General features: G+C 41.8%; 1 protein-coding gene across 1 annotated transcript in view; it reads left to right on the forward strand.

Moving 5' to 3' along the window:
* Positions 1-10,859: 10,859 nt before the first annotated feature.
* Positions 10,860-21,677, forward strand: part of KCNIP1 (potassium voltage-gated channel interacting protein 1) — an 807,057-nt gene continuing 796,239 nt past the window's right edge. The window contains exon 1 of the mRNA XM_039484934.1: positions 10,860-11,758. Coding sequence (XP_039340868.1) covers positions 11,671-11,758 — 88 coding nt within the window. The 5' untranslated portion in view covers positions 10,860-11,670. The remainder of the gene's footprint in view (positions 11,759-21,677) is intronic.

The following is a 21,677-nucleotide window of genomic DNA, read 5'->3' on the forward strand; positions in this document are numbered from 1 at the left end:
CAATGCATAATGGATATATCATCACCCAATTATGCTGAGCCAGATGGGGTGCTCTTGAGCTTTCTGAGATGCACCAATAGTAGCTTGCTTGACAGAGACTGAAAGGCTGTATCAGAGATGACCACAGTGCAATTGATTTGCCACTTTGGTTTGGGGAAACAATATTGTTCTGAGGTTGGGCCTACACACAATTTTTACACTAATGCAAAACGGTAGACAAGACGTGAGACACAATATATCTGTACAGAACTCCCAGTCAGGATTCAAGCTCATTGAAAAGTCTTCTCAAAATGAAGCAATTTTTCATTTTTCAAAATTTTCTGTGGAAATCAAAATTGCACAAGAGTTTCAGAATTTAGTTTGTGACTGAGGGAAAAAGAATTAATGGTGAGGGAAAAAAATAATCAAGAAAGATGACTCATGCTGCCATATCCTGTTTTACTGCACTTCTGCAAGTCCTCTTGTCTTGACCAGAATTTATTTTCAGAAATAGAAGTACAAGTTTTTGAAGCCTATTCAGATGAGTAAGTGGATAGCTCTCTCACTGCATTCAATGGAGCTTGATCTTTGTCTCGTAAATTAACACACTGCCATATCACGAATGGATGAAATGTAAAATAAAGTGTGAAGATTAGTGAATATCAGCCAGAGGTGAGGAACATTGGTGCGGGAGGTTCACTTAATCATAGTGCATATGACTAATATGAAAGTAGCTCATCATGTCATATGCCAAATCATAATCCTGTTTTATTAGAGTAAATGCGTTCTCGGGATACAAAAAAAACCTGTAAAATAGTTACATGTTATTAACATGGATCCCACAGATCAATTTCATTTAGATAAAAACAGATGGAGAGAAAATATTCGACCAAGTTTATTGATAATTATGGCAGTTTAAAAAAGAAATACTTTGTATAATCAAGACTCTCTAGACAGCCACATTATTGGATAATGTACAGAGCTACTGAAACACAACTGACATATTATCCATTCTCTTTTTCCTGCTTCACTCACGGGCAGCTAAAGCTACCAAGCATACATCACTGTTATTAGTTGTAAGTAAAATATATACGTGTAGATGCAGATCTATCTATAAAAATAGGCAAATACAGGAAACGGGGGGTGGTCCTGGGGAAAAGTGTGTGCTTAGGGAAAATCTGTACTACTCTTCCTTTAAGGGCCTGGGATCTTCTGGAGAGGGCAGGACAAGGCTTCCCTCTCCCCCAGATAAGCAGGAACATCTCTGGGAACAGGGGCTATGTGAATTCTGCCTCTTCCCTCAGACCAGGGACTAGACACCAGCAGGGGAAGTTGTTGCCTGCTGAGATCTCCCAGCGTAGGGAGAAAAGTACTAAAGTAAAGATGGGCCAACTGGGGAGAAGGTTGGAGGCCACAGCTAGCCTGAGTTAATGAGCACAACAAGAGGGAAAAGCCTGACAGGAAATCCCCTGAGCCCCACAAAGGAGAACTGGTAAGCCCCCTTCATCTAAAGGTGAACTATTTTGTGGGAGAAGCTGCTTAAACAAAACAAATTAGACCCCAGCATCAGGGGAGGAAATTGTTTAAAGACTTTGGTGGCAAGTGGCTTATTTTTGAATCCCAGAAGAGGGAGCTGAGGTGAGTGGGCCTGCAGGGCCATATTGTGCTACAAGAGGGTGTGCTGGATGGTGGTGCGCTGCCACAATATGTTATACCCGGGATTGGAAACCTTTGGCATGCGGCCCGTCAGGGAAATCCGCTGGCAGGCCAGGACAGTTTGTTTACCTGTAGTGTCCGCAGTTTCGGCTTATCTCAGCTCCCACTAGCCATGGTTTGTCTGTCTAGGCCAATGGGGACAGCGGGAAGTGGCGACCAGTACACCCCTCAGCCCATGCCACTTACCATGTACACCCCATGTTAAAACATTTTTAACGTTACATAGTTAAGCCCACAAAAGTTAGGGAATGCCAGAATTCAGGTTACCGGTTCAACATTAATTCACCCCCTTGTGCGTACACATTATGATATAGTCTTTAATTACATGATCACATACTATTTTTTCCACAGGTGTCCTGCCTCTTTCGCTGCATAGGATGGATGGTACTCACTGAATGAGCAGCTATTTAGTATTTTTCTTCTCATTGTTTAATGTGTGGCCCCAGGCCTTATCTACTGCACACTATTCAAACCCTTTTATGAAGACAGAATTAATAATTTCCTCCTGGGCTTCTCTCTGGTGCTCATCACTTTGGCATCGGAGTGCTACACAAATATTAATGAACCTATCTTCACAAAACTCCTGTGAGGGGAAGGGGTGGAATTATTCCAGTTTTACAAATGGGGATCTGAGTCACAGAAATTAAGGTAAAAAATCATAGAATCATAGGAGTGGAAGGGACCTTGACCTAGTCTCAGTCCCCTAGACTCATGGCAGGACTAAGTATTATCTAGACCATCCCTGACAGGTGTTTATCTAACCTACTCTTAAAAATCTCCAATGATGGAGATTCCACAACCTCCCTAGGCAAGGAAGTCCCATGACAGGAAGTTTTTCCTAATGTCCAACCTAAACCTTCCTTGCTGCAATTTAAGCCCATAGCTTCTTGTCCTATCCTCAGAGGTTAAGAAGAACAATTTTTCTTCCTCCTCCTTGTAACAACCTTTTATGTACTTGAAAACTGTTATCATGTCCCCTCTCAGTCTTCTCTTTTCCAGACTAAACAAACCCAATTTTTTCAATCTTCCCTCACAGGTCATGTTTTCTAGACCTTTAATAATTTTTGTTGCTCTTCTCTGGACTTTCTCCAATTTGTCCACATTTCCTGAAATGTGGCACCCAGAACTGGACACAATACTCCAGTTGAGGCCTAATCAGCGCAGAGTAGAGTGGAAGAATTATTTCTCGTGTCTTGCTTACAACACTCCTGCTAATACATCCCAGAATGATGTTTGCTTTTTTGGCAACAGTGTTATACTGTTGACTCATATTTAACTTGTGGTCCTCTATGACCTCCAGATCCCTTTCCACAGTACTCCTTCATAAGCAGTCATTTCCCATGTGTCTATTAATTTTGCATGGACAATTGCAGATGCGTAGGCCCTGATTTTTCAGAGTTCTTAGCCTTTGGACTAGACCAGTTTGCCTCAAATAGAAGATGTTTTTCTGGGGAAGATTCCCCTATTTCCCTCTGACTCTTCCACAAGGTCAAGATCATCACCTCCAACTCTCCATTGCCAAGCTGATCATGATCACTGTACTCAGAATATTTTCCACCAACAAACTATCAACATTTTCAGTATGTGCAGCTTAATATATGTTTACCCAGTAGTGTCTCTGTCCTTGGTTGTGCTGAGGAGAAGAGTGTTCTAGTTCCTCTCTCTCCTATCTGCAGCACACCCACCGCCTCGGACAAGGGCTTATCATTGGCTAAGGGGGAATATTATTGTGTGAACATGTTAAAATATCAGCAGTACCACAGTGGTGCAAGTGTGTTAGCTGGGTTTGAATTTAATGTGCAGGTTGCTGAATTGCCATCTAGTGGATATATTTGCTTCCCTCCTGAACATTCCTTCAGAGACTCTGCGCTGCTCTGCTTATCCTGCTACTTTTAATCTCCTGCTGACACGTGTGTATGTGATTAGGACAGACATAATGGCAGTGAGGACATACCACCAGGACATTGCCAGCCTCTCACAGCCAAGAGCTGTGAAGCTGAAACTGGTGTTTATTTGTATTTATGGTCTCATTCTCCAGGATAGGAGCTGAGCTATGAAACATTCAGGCATGCAGGGTACTAACCTCTGGTTTTAGACCTCAGGTTGGTTCAATTCCATCCTGAGGTCACAAGTCAGGAAGAGTCTGATGTTCTCATTCTAATCTGAATTACAAAATTGCCCGTATAGTTTGGCAAGACTTGCAAGTTTTTCTCAAGAGAAGCCCAGGACTGTGTGTCTGAACTTGGACCAAGCTGTGTGTGGGAAGCTTGCATGGCAAGTACCTCCAAGTGCTATGCTTGCCTCAAGAAAGGAGAGAGACTATTTAGGCACTGATCCTTCATTCTGCTCCATGTGGACAAACACCTTGGTGGGAAGTCGACGGGGCTCTGAAGAGGCATAGGTCTACCTGATTGAGGGATGTCCAGTGTTGGGATGTTGGTCAGTCATACAGAAATTTACTGCATTTGATGTACAACATTTGTGTGTGTGTTTTAGACCCGGAGGCTTTGCTCACAAACGCTGGCTTCTCTTGATTTATCACCTCTGGTTTAAAATTCTATTTTTGGCCATTAATGTCAATATTTCCCCATGTGCTCTTTGATTCCCTAGACTTCTGTACAAACAACTATGACATACATGACAGGCAGGTTATTACATAAAAAGACCATCCAATGAATGCATACAGCTTGGAGAAAAGACTGATAAATAGCAATCCACACATGCCTCTTAGCTGAGGAACATTGTCCGAGACCAAAGATAACTGTTGTGCTGTAAAAAACAAATGCAGTAATGCAAAGAAGTCTCCCCTTAATGTTCAGATGACTCCGGCTGATCATTCTGAATAGAATGATAGATAGATTGATTGAAAACGCAGCATGTCCATTATTTATCTACCTGTCTAGGCTGCTTATACCATGCTCATGACACTATGCAGCACTGCCTCCACTCTCCCCCAATCCCTGGCAGCATGGCTGCAATGGAGCTGCATTAGTAGTGCTTCCCCTGCCTCAGGGACTGTCCTTAAAGGGGGCGTGAATTCCTTCACATGCAAAGGGGGCTGCAGAAAAGCATGCAAGTTCACAGCCTGGTTCACCCATCCCTAACCCTGAGCTTACTCTCTAAGGAATCTGCTCTGTAGTTTAAATGGCAGGGATCAAATCCTATCCTGATATAAGCATGCTCAGCTACTCTAGAAATAAATAGAAATTGTAGCTGCTTAGGCCAAGGTTGAATTGAGCCAGAATTCGGTAAGTCTTTTATATATCCACAGAGCCCTTCCTTTCCTCCTGCGACCTCACCATGATCCTTATGAGCAGTTTGGGAATGTACAGTTTTCTACACATTACAACTGTTTTATGTTTCCTTGCAATTAACATTGATATAGGGCTCTGAGATTTTACATGTAGAAAACTAAACTAAGCATGTTTTTGTGTTAAATAGTTATATCCAAGAATGCTGTGTCACTGTACTACATTCTGTTATTAAGCATGTGGAAAATCAATGTAAAGGAAGTTAAAGGATTTAGTCTCAGTATTCCCTTGGTGGTTATTACATCAAAGCCATCAGGGAAAAATACCCTCTTTTACACTGTAAACTTGCCTTTAAATGTCCTTTCATCTCATACTGACCTCCTTAAGCCTCTGATCAAATAAGGAAATGTACAGTGTCCATATTTGGCTTATCAGTAATGGAGTATTGCAAAAAGTCCAGTAGGGAGATAAGGCCTTCGTTTCCTGAAGATATTGATTGCTGATCTTTGGAAGACTCTTATCCTCTATATTTGAATGGAGCACTTCACACAAGCAGCATGAGCCACCAGGAGCTGATGAAGTGCCTGCATCTGTACTGTACCATTCCTATTGTGGTGCTTCACCAGTAAAATCAGTGGAACAGCCGAGTGGGGAATTCAAGGCCCTACTCTCCCCCCCCCACACACACACACCGTACCTATCTTTTCTCATTCACTACAATGACATTGACTCCTGCCTCCAACTGGACACTGCTACCTGCCTTCATCATCCACTGGATACATTTTCAAACAAGTAGCCTTTCTTCTTGCTCCCATGCTGCTCCTAGCACCTAGAAGGAACATCTGAACAACTACCTCAAGTCTTCAGCCTCCTTAAAAATCTCCTTTGCTGTGATGCCTACAAAACCACTGGACAACAGGGCTATTGAGAACACTGCTTACTATGCTGACCAATACTGTCAGATTGTTTCCTTGTGCTCCTCTGTCTGTCTCTGTATCCACTATTGTCTCTTGCTTTATGCTTAGATTGTAAGTGCTTTGAGGCAGGTGCTTTTTGTTCTGAGTTTGTACAGCATCTAGTGTCCTGACCTCGGACTAGGGTTCCTAGGTGCTGCGGCAATACAAATCATACTAATTCCCTTTGCAATGGGGAATGCTCAATGGGAACAGAGCCGGTTTAGCAGCTCTGCACCACCTGCCTCTCAGCCCCATATGGAGGGAGTGTGCTGGGGAAAAAGGGAGCCTGCCTGGAGGAGCATTCTTATGCTCCAGATATTGCTACTATGTGCCCTTTGGCCCATGGGCAATGGGGCATATGTTTACAGGACATCTAGGCTGCTCTACCTTGTGCTGGGAGCCTGTTTAGTCCCCAGCTGGCCCCCAGAATTGTGGAGCTGCAAAAATGAAATAAAGCCACCCCTCTCCCCCCCATCTTAGGTCCTGAGACAAGGGCAGCTCTTGCATCCACAGGAGCCTACTGGTCATGGGGGATTCAGCGTTAGTATGTAATTGACTCCTTAGGATCCACTCTCCCTGCACAGTGTGGAGCATCAGATGCTCAATGCAGACATCTCTGAGATGATACTTTTTGCCCTCTAAGGAACTGGGACATCCCAGTGTCTATAATGGCTCTGGCTTGGGGCATGCTGCAGATTCCTTCCTCTTCAGGTTTAGCGGGAAATTTCAATGCACTGTTCCCCCAGCCATGCACTCCAGTTCTGGGTATGCTCCATTATCCCAACCCCACCTCTCAGCTGGCATGGCTTTGGAGATAGCAGTGGGATGGGGGAGCAAGTTGCACATGAGTGTTTTGCCTGGTAGCTATAGTGGAATCCCAAATTAATGGCTTTCTAAGCAGACCCAGATTTGCTCAGCCCAGCCCTGAAGTTAACACTGGATGCACAATGACACTTTAATTTGCTTTAAAAGTACATTGACATGTTGGATGCACCATCACGATTAACGTGATATCGTCTCTGGATGTAAGTGAAGGGCTGGTCTTTCACAGCCACTGGCTTTGGCCAGGATGCTAGCTCTGGTATCATAATACAGCACCTTCTTTTCTAAAATAAGCCTGAGAAATTGTATCACAATCTACATAAATGCAATTAAACATGCAACACATCTGCGATACAGAAATAGGCTAATTAATGACCTGCTGATTCCTTGATTTCCCTGTTGTGGTTTTATTGCTTTATTACAGCTTTTCTCTTTTATTGTTTTTATTTTGAAGAATTACAGGTTTGCTCTTCAGCCCTTCAAGCAGATTGCTGCTATGAAGCAATCGCTGGGTTATGGCAGGGAACAGGAGCCAGGAGAGTTGGCGTGTAATCCTGACTGCGTTAAAGACTCACTACGCCTCCTTCAGATAATCCCTTAGGCCTACATTTTGAAAGGCTTCCACTAATTTTTGCTGCCTCGGTTTGTGGGTGGGGTAGAGGATGTTCTAGAGGATAGGGGTCTAGCCTGGAGTTTGGGATACTGATATTTGAATCTTGCTTTGCATGGACTTTCTGTGTGAATTTGGGCAAGTTATTTAATCTCTGTGCCTCAGTTTCCCATCTGTAAAATGTGGATAATAGCACTTCATTACTGCACAGTAGTGTAGTGAGGATAAATATATAATAGATTCTATGATAATGGGGGCCCTACAAGTATTCTAGATAGCTAGAGAGAACCTGATTTTGGGGGCTATGAGCTGCAGCAGCTGCCATTAGAGATGATCTGTGCAGGTGTGTTAGAGACCAGGAGAGGACATAGAGAGACCTTTACCTCACCCCAATGCACCCAAAGAGTGAAGTCTGGCTAGCATTGTCAGTAGATCTTATTAGTCCAGGGGATATATCTGGGGTAGTGTGAAGATGTTCTGTGTATTGGACAGCACTGGGCTGCTACTCAGCGCACTACCTCCTGCCAATGCCTCCCCACAATGAAAGAGCAATTTGACTTTTGTGTACCTTGGGCCAGACTGCGCTAGGGTTAGGGTCACACCAGGAATAATCCCACTGAAGTCAGTGGAGCCACGTGTGGAATCAAGTGCAAGTCAATGTGATTAGGGTAGCTCAGTGGGGGTTTGGTAGGATTCCCTCCGGCACAGCTGAAACACTATAGGTGCTTCTCTCACTCAAGTACTCCAGGGGCACATATGTCCCTAAGTTGCCCATCACTGAAATGCAGCTGCTTCTGACATGGAATGCATCACTCACTAAACAGAACAGCATTCCAGGACTGGAAGTGAAGTGATCAAGTTGATCCTACAGATGAATTTTAAATAGAATGCAATTTCCCAAGTCAGAATATGAAGGGGAGGGACATGGGACTGAACAGCCCTACACAGGGGATAGAATAATGATGACATTGTGACTACTTATGGTGTTATTAAACAGTAGTATGCTTGGTTGTAAGTGTTTGCAAGATTGGGCACTTAGCCAATTGCAAGACTGTTGAGTCCATTGTGATCTCTGAATTAAAGACACTATATAAATGTCAGTATCAATATTCCCTTGAGGGAAAATCCAGTCCATCTGCTAGACACTTCAGTTTAAATATATATATTTTTAAATATAGGCACTTATATTGAAGGGAGAGATTTTTATGTGAGAGAAATTACTTTGCTGGCTTCATCTGTGTTGTGTAAAGTGTAATGGAGGAAAGAGTGGGTTCTTTGCTGAAATATTGTGTGGAATTTGTCTGAAATGTTGAATGTAAATTTTTACATAGTCATAGACATGGATTTGTTTATTATTTGCAACATCAGAGGCAATGAGCTTTAAAAAACATTAAATACAACTGAAACATGTGACATTAATAGGAAAGATCATTATTGTTTGGGGAAAGCAATCAGTACCTGGCAAATAGAAAAGAGAATGGACTCTTTGAGCAATAATAGAAGAGCAAGTGTTTTACATAACATTAACTTCACTATCTGAAAAAGAGACACTTTATTATTATTTTATTATCACTTATCAGATTTCCATTTCGAATGCACCTTCATCTTTTTGCATTTCCTTGAAACCTCGTTAGTGCTGCTAAAAGGAGCAAGCCTGACAGTGCTCAAGAAGTCTTATCAAACAAGTGCATCAGAAACACAGTCCCCCTGTCCATGTATTCTCCTCCTCCAGGAGCACCACTTCTAGGACTAAGAGAAAAGCTCAGTTTCTATTCCTACACAGAGCTTAGCCTCTCTGCTGAGACTGCTAGCTAGGGCCATGTTCCGGCAAGATACTCTGCATAGTTGTGTCCAGATCCACAAAAGGACTTAGGCACATACCTCCAAAATGTAGGTGTCACTGAGATCCTCACAACCCCCACTCAGCTGCCACTTAATAAAAGTCCCATGGCTACTTAAATTTCTGCTGCTGGGCATGCATACGACACCTAAAACTAGGCACCTGGGAATCTAGCTTATGCATAAACCCCAGTAGGATCCTCAAACTAGGTGAATATAGATGTTCCCCTACCTATCTCACATGTGGGACATGAGCTGCTAGACAGTCTCAAAGCATGCTTGGCTTGGCTCCACACAAATTCAGAGGGAGGAGATTTTCCTTTAGCTCCAGTGGTTAAGGAACTCACCCAATGTGGAGAAGATCCTGGTTCAATACCCCACTCTGCTTGACAAGGAGAGGGGATTTGAACAGGGTTTTTCTACCCATCTCTGTCTCTACTGGGCTGTAGAGTCCTACGCTCTTTCTCTATGACCCAATGCATATTTAATTATATATACAAAGTGGAATGGCTTTAACAGGAGAGTTGAGAGAGACCCATATCAGACTATCCCAGGGGTCAGCAGTGAGGATCTACTGAAGGAGATCAGTGATTATGATGCAGGGATTACTTGGTGGGCTTGTGCTAATATAATAATAGCAGTTTGTAAGACCCTAACTGCTCTGTTGTCTTTCTAATTAGGGTGTTTAAAATAGGGATTATTAAAAAAGAATCTCAGGATTTAAAAACCCCCACCTCTGATGCAGACCACTGAACAGCCATCAAATGGTAATAACTTGTAGTCCCTAGTAGTCAGGCCTGTCTTTGAGCTAATGACCTAGAACTAAAAGTTTCTACTCTCCACTCGTGAACCTAGCCTCAAACCTAATATACTTCCTATGTCCTTAAACATAGTGCTCCCTTCTGGTGGGGTAAACCTAGCTTGCACCTATTCAGGCAAGGAAGGGTTCAGTGCAATGGGTAGAGAGGAGAGACTGAGCTGCCAATTCTGGAGAAGGAGGACCCTTCAGCTGGACCTCAGTAAGGAGCAGGGACAAAGGAACAAGTCAGAGGGCGGCTGGAATTTCAAGTGAAGCAAGTACAGACTCTTGCTCTTTCCTGAAGCAAAGATGAACAAGTTGGTCATGTCCTGAATTCTACCTGAAAGGGAATTTCCACTACACTGCAAAGCCATTTAATGTTCCCTGAGTAAGAGGGATTATCTTTATTCCCTGCAGTGAGGAGCCATCTTTACATTTATTTTCTGGCGAGAATGTAGGAGTATGTTGTTTGATAGTTGCAGGCAAAGGTTTGCTTTCAGGTAGATTCCCTGAAAGAAAGGGATCATTTCATTATCCCAAGTGGAAGAAGCTGAGTGGGAGCAAGTGGCTAAGGCAATACTCTGTATAACACCCACCCACCCCTGGAAATAAGAAGACACTCTTAGTTTTTTAAGCCAGCAGGAGGGCTTAAGCATTAAATAAACCATAATGATGCCTGAGACTACTTAAGTGCCCTGGTGGGTTCTGAGCTGCTGAACTGTGCCACCTCTGGACACAAAACCTGTTTTTCCCTAAGTATTTCAGGCACATCAGAAATAATTGGTTGATTCAACCAAAGGAAGTGGCTCTTGCTGATGAATACACCTGCCATTCAGATAAGTGGGAGGCTTGCTAAGAGGGGGTGGAGTTATATGTTAAAGATAATACATAGCTCTAAAATGCCAACATCCTAGGCAGCGTTCTAGCAGGGAGCAGTTTAATCTCTGGGAAGCTGATGGTCACTCCGTTGCATTTTGAATAGTTGGCAAGCTGAGTAACATTTAGGTAGGCAGAAGAAAATCTGCATAGAGACTTTTCTGGGTGCACTGTTGCTTTATTATTTATAGCAAGTTCAATAAGGTAATCTCCACTACCCTGAAACTCATGCACAGCAGAGTCCAAACCTCTCAGCTTTGGTGTATGGGTAGGTTATCTGAAAGGAGCTGTACCTGGCTCTGACAAAAATAAAGTCAATAAACTTGCATGAGATTAACACAAGAAAGAGAGATCAAGCAAAAAGAGATGCACTTTAAATAGCAGCCTTTTTGTGCAGCAGTCACCACCCTTATGACTCCAGTATTAATTGCTGCATTACCACTGCCCTGTAAGACAGGCAGCAAAGCCTGGTAAAGCAAACTCCTCCTCTCTCTTGCTCTTTAGTGAGGTTTGCTGGGTGCCTCTGCTTATCAAGTTCCAATAGGGTACACTGATCCACAGGGCATAAAGTATATGCACATGCAGGGGAGAAGCTGAAGGGAAGAGCTATACCTTTAACAAAGGCAATACACTGCTTCCTCCTGTAATCATCCTTGAAAGCTTCATAGAAGCAAATCTCAATTAGGAGGCTGTGGTTCTGTGTCTGAGCCTAACACCAGAGTTTTGTGTATTGCACAAAGTGCCATCGAAGTTATAAAGGATTCTGCTTTTTCGTGTTCCTGGACTTTGCAAGAGATAAGATCCTTCCTCCACATTTGAATCATGAGTGGCTGTTCAAAGAGATGTAAGCACGGGATTGTTAAATTTGCCCAGACCATCTTTAAGATCATCACAGGCACTCTCAACAAAGGTAAGGAAAGCAATTTCCATTCACTTAGTTCTGCTTTGCTGTCAGCTGTGAAGGGTGATTTCTTTTGCATATTAGGAGATTTGATGTTGAGATTATTGGGATGTTCTGCTTCATTTCTGATAGGCAATTGCTTTTAAGGAAGTTGCTGTGTGCAGTGAGCAATGTAGTGATGCTGTGTAGCCTGATGTAATTGTTTCCAACTTCTGAAATGTAATTTATAGTCTGTTTCTGTATTGGTACAGCCAGACTACTGCATTCTAGTATGTTGTCAGTGTATCTTTTTCTAAAACCAATTTTGTGCAGTTTCAAGAAGCTAATGGTAGACAGTATTTATAAATAACAGGCTTCATGGCTAGATGGGTCAGTCTCTCACATGTGTAGTCATTTTCTGCTTGGATGTTTATAATATGCTTGTCCCGTAAGCATTTAAATAAGTTCTGTGGTTCAAAATCTAGGTCACTGCTTATCTCACACTTTTTTAGCATCTTTAGCTTGAACATCTTTACTTGTCTTCTTTACACACCTGATCATATGTAAGTGGAGCGCTAATAAAGCTATACTGTCATTTTTTTTAAAATGGCCAAATTCATCCCAGGTGTAACTCCAATAACTTCTGAGGTGTTGCATTGGTCAGAGTTATGATCTGGCCCCATGGGGATATTTCTCCCACTGCTCCCCTTCACTTATTTAAATTAACCACAGTCGTAGGTTATTCATACTTTTTAACTATTCATACAGGAGGATTTCTGCTCATGCTTCGCTTGCTATGTATATCTTCAGTAACTTGGACATGCACTTTAAAAGCACAGTTTATGACTTTTCTAAAGCTTTTTTGCATTGGGATAGCAAGTTTAGACCCATTTTAAAATCAGGTACGCTTGTAATTTGGTGATTCTAGTATTAATAATCTGTACAGTTATCTGTTCTTCTGTATAAATGTCTGAAGCTCTTTTTGATCTCTAAAATAGACATGGAACAGGGACATTATAAAAGAAGCACTCATTTAGTTTTCAGATAATTTTAGAAACCCTCAGAAGTGTCATATGGTTTTGTTTTTGTTTGGAAAAATGTGCTCCTGGATGAATATTTATGTTTCAGTTGTTTATTAGGAGAAAATGCAGTATTAGATGTTTTTTTAAATTAGTGCGTGCCAAACTGAACTACTGCCACAGCTTTGTTTAGTAGGGGCTAGGCAATTTATTCATTCTGCTCTTTATGTCTATGACAAACAGATACAAAAATGTAATAACTTTATCAAATTAAATTACTGTCTTTAAAAAGCAATCTGTACAAAACAATGCTCTGTTTCAACACCATAACATGCAGTGTATTGCTGTTTAAAATCCGTTCAGCTGAAGTTTACCTCTCTCCTTTTTTTAATTGCCCTCCTGCCACTTCCCTATTTTCCTAAGTCTGAAGATTGTTGAGCATCAAATTTCAGAGACAAGAGATTTTAAAAAAAGGAAGTCTGTCACAAATAGCTGTCAGACATCAGCTGTAACTCCTGATTGCTGCCAAGGTGCCCTTATAGAAAAGATTCTTGAAAAGTTTGTGGAAGAAGGGATGTGGTCAGAAAAGTCGCATGTTAACGTTTCTAATGCTGAAAGAGATGTGATTGTACAACACTTGAGTGAGCTTTCTCCACCGAATGAATTAAAACATCTGGGTTTACAGTTACTTTCTAATCTGTATTTCTGTTGAGGTAAAGGAGGTTTCCATATGGGTCTCAAAGTCTTGCAGCATAAGCCATTGACACTTGCCAGTTGTAGTCACCAAACTTTGTGTCATTCACCTTGAGCTGTCTTTCTTCAGGACAGCAGGGGTGAGAGATGATGAAACAGAAGCTTTGCTCTGATAGCCTATTTCCTAGCAGCTGATCTGGTGCAGCTTATCTAATGGGAACATCTCTAACAGCCTCTGTGCTTTTACTGCCTGCACAGTTTTGGCAAATGAGTAAATCAACATTAGTGAGCAAAACAACATGCCCCCTAAACAAATGGGACAAATAACAGTAGAAAATGTAGGATTATTTTTTTTTCTAAAAACCAGCAGCATTACTATCACTCTGCTTTTCTCTAGTGTAAAATGATGGTAATGCATGTTCTATTTTGCCCACTTCTTTCCTATAGCAATGTCTCATTTCAAAGCTTCTCAGACTAGATATTAATGATCCCTGAGTATTCAAAGAATTAAAAAACTTTAATCACGTATTTTCTTTGCTGCTGCTGCATGAGTTTTTGATTGGAAGATGTAGGCTCGAGAAGGAATAAACAGCATGAACAAGTTACTTTACATGGGTATCGAAGATCTGGTATAATTAAAGCTGCACATTTCCATATCATAAGCTAGAAAACTCCAACTAAAAAGAAAATGATTATGAAACTGGCTCAAAAGTTTTGATTAAGTCTATGTCAGCACTTAAAAAACAAAAAGAAATCTTGGAAGAAAAACACAGTATTCCTACCAACTGAATCCAGTCATGTAAGTAGAACCTAAAATGCATTTTTTTCAGCTTCCTGATTTTAGTCCTGCATTTTCTCCTATTCAAGAAAAGCGTCCTGTGTTCTTCCCTGCTTACCTTCACATTGTTTTAATATCTTATTTTTTCTCAACAGCTTGTACAATGAAGCACTCAGTGATGCTGTATAATCATTCCTTCCTTCCCACATATACTTGCCCCACAGGAGCATTCTATAGGCAATTGAAAGGGCAGAGGACATTACAGGGCTCATAAGCTGCATCAGTGGGATTCATCCCCTAGCTACCTGTCACTTCTGTTGTTGGTTTTGGTAGTAAGATTCTTTTCCTGACTGTCTGTGTTGAGAAATGCTGCCTGAACAGCCGCTATACAAGCTTGTAACCCTTCCCCTGCCAATACGGCCCAATGGGATTGCAGCAACACCTGGGATTGTGGGTTTTTTTACATTCACAGTAAGGAAACAGGCATGTTTATTGCTGTTGTGTTCAGGTCTGATAAAAAAGGTAGTTCGTCAGCGTAGCCCAGCCCAACCTGCCTTGGTTTTGTCCATGACTACGAACTTTTAAACTCCGAGCAGTCTCCAGTCAGTTGGAGCTGATAGCTCTGAAGAGCAGGGGTAATGGGTCCCCTGTCTGTCACCTAGGTAGAGGGTTCTTGTAGGGAGGGGTACTACTGACACCAAGCTGCCCAGCAGATGGTTGTGTTGGCAGGGAGGGCCTTCTTGAACCTCAGCAGAGAGTTTTGGGTGTGGGGACCCATGGGTTCAAGTAAGGGGACTGTGTGTGTGGGGTGGGGAAGCATGTCTCCTGCCCTGTTCATCTGCTGAAAGCAGAGGGAGAATTCCGTGTTCTCTCCCTGGCATGACACCGTAGCAACCTTTGTGGAATTGGTCTCACGATGGAAGAGGCACCAGGAAGCCAGTCTGCTTACATGTGGCTTGAATGCCAGAGGCACTTGCGGCACTCCTGTAAATAGTTGTATTGACAAAGAGCCACTTCAATTTTAGAAACACGGAGTCCTCTCATGCTCTCACCCAGCACACTGTTCTTGAAATAGCGTGAGACCCCTCTCCATCTGCTTCAGTCCTTGAAGGGGGTGAGGGGATTGTGTCACGGGGGCCCATTTCCACCAGCAGGACTGGCTCTAGGCACCAGCAAAGCAAGCATGTGCTTGGAGTAGCACAATTCTAAGGGTGGCATTCTGGCCATTCCCCCCCCCCCCCCCGTTTGGGGCGGCAAAAGACCTAGAGCCAGCCCTGCCTACCAGAAACCCCTGCCTGGGTCATGATGTCACTGTCTCTTTCCCTTCTTCCCTAGAGCCATTTGCTGGAGTGATCAGGAGCTCCCGCTTTGTCCCCTCTCCCAACTCTGCCCAAGCCTTCTCTTTTTTTTTTTTTTTTTTTTTAAACAGTAGCAGCGACTCTCACAATCTGCATGTAATCTGGAGGGAGAAGCCTGGGTTGCAGGAGGAAAGAGCATGAAGGAGGCACCAGGTGATCAGTCTGTGTGCACGTGGCTAGGAATGCTAAGCTCTATGCTTCTAGACACTCTGGAAATTGTTTTTTTTAAAAATTATACAGTTTAATTCAATGAGAATTGAGTCATCACATGTTATTACTCAGCATGTCATGTGTGAAACAGTGGCCAGGACTCACCCTGTCTTGGGTCACTTGAGGATGGTATGTATGGTTCTTGTAACCCAGCGTCCCTGCTGAGAGCCAGGACTGGATCCCTGAAGGGTTTCCTGTGGAGTGGAAGGCCTGTGCAACAAGTGTCCCGCTCCATGTCTGTTCCACTGGCTGTACATGAAGACATCACTGACATCATTTGGCCCCGTCGCAGATGTGAGCTGCTGAGTGGCCTAAAATGAGGCTGAAGCCAAATTGGGGGCTCTGGGATTTCTATTAGAGTGCTCTAATTCTTCTCACACAAGATGTGAGATTGTTTTAATGCCTGACGCGTCCAAGATTTTCCTTTGTAAAAGTAGATGAACTACTGTATGCTATCCCCCCTTCAACTCTCACTCCCTGATTTCTCTTGTTTGAGCCTTGCTAAAGGCTCTCATTTTTGTTTTCTTTTCCCATCTCCATTCTGCAGTGTAATTCCTCTGGATCTGGTAATTCGTCCACTTTTCATAGTTTTAATTGGAGCAGATAATATGGCAGTGCGACAATAAAGTCTTCAAACATCTTGCTTTCCCTGCAGACTCCCCACCACCAAGCAAATGCATTCTGAGAAATTCACTACCACAGTATACGTATGCATGCACAGTCAACATTCTCATCATATGGTGTGTTTAGTTTCCCCTCTCACATCCAGGTAGTGGTGGTTCTTCTGAGAGGATGTGAGGTGGCAGGCAGGGCACAAGGTGCCCTACACCAATGGTGAGCAACTTGCCATCACTGCCCTACACACATGTACCCACCACAGGAGCCAGTCACAATCATGGTGGGGGACACAGATATTTTGTAAGGTTAGGCCTTAGAAACTGTAAGCTGTCACTTTAAACACGCAGAGGGGTTTCCTGGTCCTGCTTTCAGGCAGGAGGCCCTGTAGGGAAATATGCAATCTGGGGCTAGCAGCAGTCAGTCTGCAGACAGACAGCCTAGAGTAAAGGGAGGAGGGCAACTTGAGCTTCTTTCTTTTAAGGAGCAGCCTGTTTTGTTCTCTCTGTTTTTGGATTCTTGTGTGCTATCATTCTGAATGCTAAGAAAGAAAGTAGTATTACATTGCAACCTTCTAGCATGAGTATTTTGTTTTTATCGAACTTCTATGTGTATGTGCTATGAAGATAACACTTCTGACCTCTGAAAAAGGGGGCTAGCTATGGTAGAGGCTTGGGATGGCATGCGGGAGATTGCACACTGCACCTGTTCAAAGTGTGACAGAGCTCCAGAACCACTGGAGGAATTCTGTCTGCCTCAGCAGAGTTCTCTGCACTGCTGTTGCTGACCCCACCCTCTGCCCCTCACTGTGGTTTAAAGCTGCAATCTGGCCCTTGAAATAAGATTACACTATTTAATATGTGATATCCAAAATATGTCCAAGCCCAGTTAAATGCAGTCGCTTCAGAGCTTGCTTATCTACATAGTTCTATGGAAATCCCCTTCCTCCCTTATTCAGCATTTCTACATCTACAGAGAGGAGGAGATTTTTCAGTTTATTGTTGGTTAGCTGTTTGTGATGGACTACCCAGTGTTTCTATGCTGCCCTGGAGCTGGGAGGGAGTGTGAATCCCATGGGTTAAGGAACTCATGAAATAAGTTTTGGAGAAAGATCAACAAAAAACGAGTGTGGGATAGGAAAGAAGAAGGAAAAACAAATTGTTAGTGCCCGTCCCATAGCAGAGCCAAAACACTTAAGTAGAAGCAGCCTGTGCTTCAGAGAACAATAGTAAACACACTATTGTCTTCTCACTCACATTAATGCTGCACTTTTTAACCCCTTTTGTTCTTCAAAATCCTTACAGAAGGAAAGTGGATCCAGAGATCTTATGAATAAAATGCATCCCAGATGAATATTACTAGAAATGCATGGACAGGATCTAACAGTCCTGAGAAATAAACAATCTATTTCTAAAAAAGAATAGTTCAGTGATTCCTGTATGTGATCAGAAGGCAATGAATGCTAATATTTGAGAAGAGCTCTCAGTGAGAGGGAGAATGCATGCATGTAGTACTGTATGTTAAGGAATTCAATACTTGTCCATGACTTGTGCAGGCTTCATTGCAGCTGTGACTGAGCCTAGGTCTACCCTAGATGGCTCTTCATAAACAGATGGGGCTTGATTTCATCCATCCAGTTGGTAGAAAACCCTACTCAGCCTCTTTCATCTACCGAATGTGGGGACTGGGTGGAACACTTCTCCACCTACAATCAGCCAACAAATTGTTTGAAATGTCAAAATTTGGTCATAAGCCTCACTGCAAAACAATATGAAAGCAGTGTCTCCTTCCTGTGGTTGACCACTAGGCATGGTGACCACACAACGCTCCCACTCACTTGTTCCCCACAGTGTGACATGTATCCCAATAATCGGTTTTATCTGTTTCCTTTAGTTTTTTCTTAGCATTTGGGAAGCTTGTGCCTTATGTCCACAGTGCAAATAACAGTTCAGCTTCCCCATATTCCTAATATTGACAAACATGCTGAGCCTGGGACTAAGAGTTACAAATTAGGGCTGGAATTTAAATATGAAGCAAATTAACAGAGAAGAGTAGTGTGGTGGGAGTTTTAATTTCACCGATTGTCAGTTAAATTACTTACTCTGAAAAGATGCTATTGTATAAATAAAGTCTAGTTTAACTTGAAATTGTTTGCCAGTTAAGTAAATGTGCTGATCTTTGTGTAACTGACAAGTTTATCCACAGATACTCTAACAGAAAACAAAAACTTGAATACAAACAATAAAACAGTTCTAACCGTGCTACATTCTATAGTTTGGTGCCAATCTACTGTGAATATTCAGTGTCCTAGAGACCTTTTTTAAACAGTGGGCTACAGTGCATAGCACACTGCTTCCCTGTGGGCTTAGTGTTCTGCAAGGAATTTTTTTTTCTTTGTTTACCCAAAAGCCATCTGTATTGATGTGTTAATTTTTCTTTTAATCTGTTTTACGTCTGGTATGCATAAAGTGGGGGCATAGATGACATTGAACATGCTACAGTTTAAGTGAGGCTATGGTTACTAAAAGGAGGTACCCGTCTGATGAATGGCTGCAGGTACAAGTAGATGACATTTTTAAAAATTACTTGCATTAACTGGGTAGTGTAGTGAATACACTTTAAAAATTCAAAGAAACCTACCAAAAAAACAAAAAACCTACCCACTGTAATTTACCTGTAGAGAGAACTGTAGCTTCAGTTATAACACAATATTTAATTCTAAAACTCTATTGCAAACTTAAGGAAATTTACTTCTCCACTGATAGATGGCTTTTCCCAGTGGAAGGGCATGCCAAGAGAGCACCTGGGTAGAAGACTTTGCACGAAATAAGGTGACTGTAAGGTTGTGAGTCTCTAGAATTGCAATGCATTGCTACAGTAAAGCTACAGTAAAATGTGCAGCAGCCTCTCTCCTGTTCATAAAGATTGCAGAACAGAAAGTAAATTTCTAAAACGTATTTGTTGTCTGAAACTGTACATGCCTTTCTTTAGTAAATTATCTTTGTGCTGCAGATTGTTTGCAGTTTGTTGCAAAATATAGTAGAACTTTGATTTTATGAATACCATTCTTATGAATGACCAATTATGCAAACCATTTTTCCCAATGACAAAGAAATCACACTACAAAAGTGACATTGATGATGAAGAGCAAAGTAACATCCCTTCATATTCCAATGCCTTCAATGCATTGGAAAACGCTTTTCCGTGGTCTGAAGGACAGGATGCAGTGCACCATGCTGCACTTATGCACTGTGCCAGCTGTAATTTTCAGTTGCTCAATTTTATGAAAGTTTCACTTTTTATTAACTCAGTCCCCAATTAGTTCATAAAATAGGGGTTCTACTACATTCCCAGTGTATCGTGTTAGTTGCCAAAGTCATGTGGTGATGGTTCTGATCCATGATTGCATGACTTACGTAATTAACCAATGTGGCGTGACCTGTGAATACTGTGGATATGCAACTGAAATTCTCTCTTGGTGCATATGTGAGTTTAAAATTAACATTAACAGAGTTCACCCACCCTAATGATAGGAGAAAGTGGATGCAGAGGGGTCACAAATACTGTGGAATCCAAACTCATGATCTAATTGGAATGAATATTCTTGTACAACTTCTTCCAGTATTTGTTCATCATTAATAAAATCCAATAGCATGCATATAAAATTGTGGATAAGTCTCCAGAATTTGACTTTCATTTCTCAGTTGATTTTAACTTCTAATTTAATTCTGTGTAATGACTGTTTCTCAACATTTCCTTTTCAGGGCATGTGGGTGGAATACCTTTAATGCTGATAACTAGGAGTTAAGTAATCTGAAGTTTAAAATAAGAGTGATTAATAGGGCTTTTCTAAATGGGAGATACAGTATAATAGCCTTATTACAGAGAGAGAGAATCTGTGCCACAGTCGTCTTGAGGTGCTAATCTTGTAAAGCCAAACCAGAGATGCAAGAGCATAAAAATAAAACGTTATGTGATTTACATAATTGCAACTAGGATAAGTTAATAAAATTTTCAACTATTGCCATTTAAAATCTGTTGAGGAGTTATAGACACTTCCAGTATATTTGGAACTCTGAAGATCTCCTGTGCAAAGTTATTTGGCAAAAGTAGAAAAGTGGCGCTGTGTTGTCTAATACTTTCTCCCAGTGGTCTTTGTTTTCTCCTCCCCCATTCACACACAGTTGTATTAATTTATACACTCACTTGATTCCATATATTTTCAGTAAGACTTCAGTTTAAATTAAATAATTCAACAAACAAAGAACAAATATAAGGTCTTCATGAAAAAGCACAGTGTGTGTGACTCTTATTGTATCAGCAACCTCTTTACAATGAGGCTGCCCTCTTTAAATGAGGGCATAACAGAAGAAAGACTGCTTAAAATTACTGTTTCCCCTTTGGTTGTGTTACACCACTACATACTCCATGACTTTTAGTTTTGGCTGAAATCATTTTACTCCGCCTTTCCGAGCTTGCTCTGTGGGGACTGGATTCTCCTGAATGATTCAAGAAGTTACTTTGCTCTCCTAATTGGCTTCAGTAACCATGTAGTCCTGCCTTTGTTTGATCTATTGGCAGCACTGGATTCTATCTTTCTCAATTTGGTTCACTTATTTCTTGTTTTCCTGACTGAATTTGATTTTTGTCATCGTAAGGGCTATAGAGAACAGATATGCCTTGAATGAGTAATAACTGTTAATTCCTCCTGACTCTCAAAAATTAGAAAAGCTGTCCATCTCTGTGTATCTCCAAACGGGAAGTAAAGTCAATATGAAAATGGTTCACATCCTGTGAAATGCTTTGTCTAAGCACGAATGTGGTCTTGTTTGAAGAGGACTGTTAGTGTGCACTAGGGCCTTTAAGTTTGCACCTGCAGCGTCCATGTAGGGGAGATACAGTGCAGCACTTTGGTGTATGCTGCAATTCACAGCCCCATAGCCTGAAACTTGATGCAATGTAGACATGCCCTAAAACTCAAATAGGGCAAACTCCCTGTTATCCCAAGAAATCCCACATGTTTTCACAACAAATTATAAACTATACATTTGTTTGCCTTATAAATCAAATATACCATGAATAATCTGTTGTCCCATCAATATGTCCTTCCTCACAAATTAGAAGCTACACATTTGTTTGCCTTGTGAGTCAACTCTATATCTCTCAGTATGTGAATAGTGTCTTGAATAATGTTGCAAGCCCTAAATAATGTGAAATTCTTATGTACAATCAGAAAATGTATGAAGTATGGTAATTAGATTTGGAAGATTATCAGG

This window comes from Mauremys reevesii, linkage group 8 (assembly GCF_016161935.1).
Source record: "Mauremys reevesii isolate NIE-2019 linkage group 8, ASM1616193v1, whole genome shotgun sequence".
In the NCBI taxonomy this organism is placed as follows: domain Eukaryota; kingdom Metazoa; phylum Chordata; order Testudines; family Geoemydidae; genus Mauremys; species Mauremys reevesii.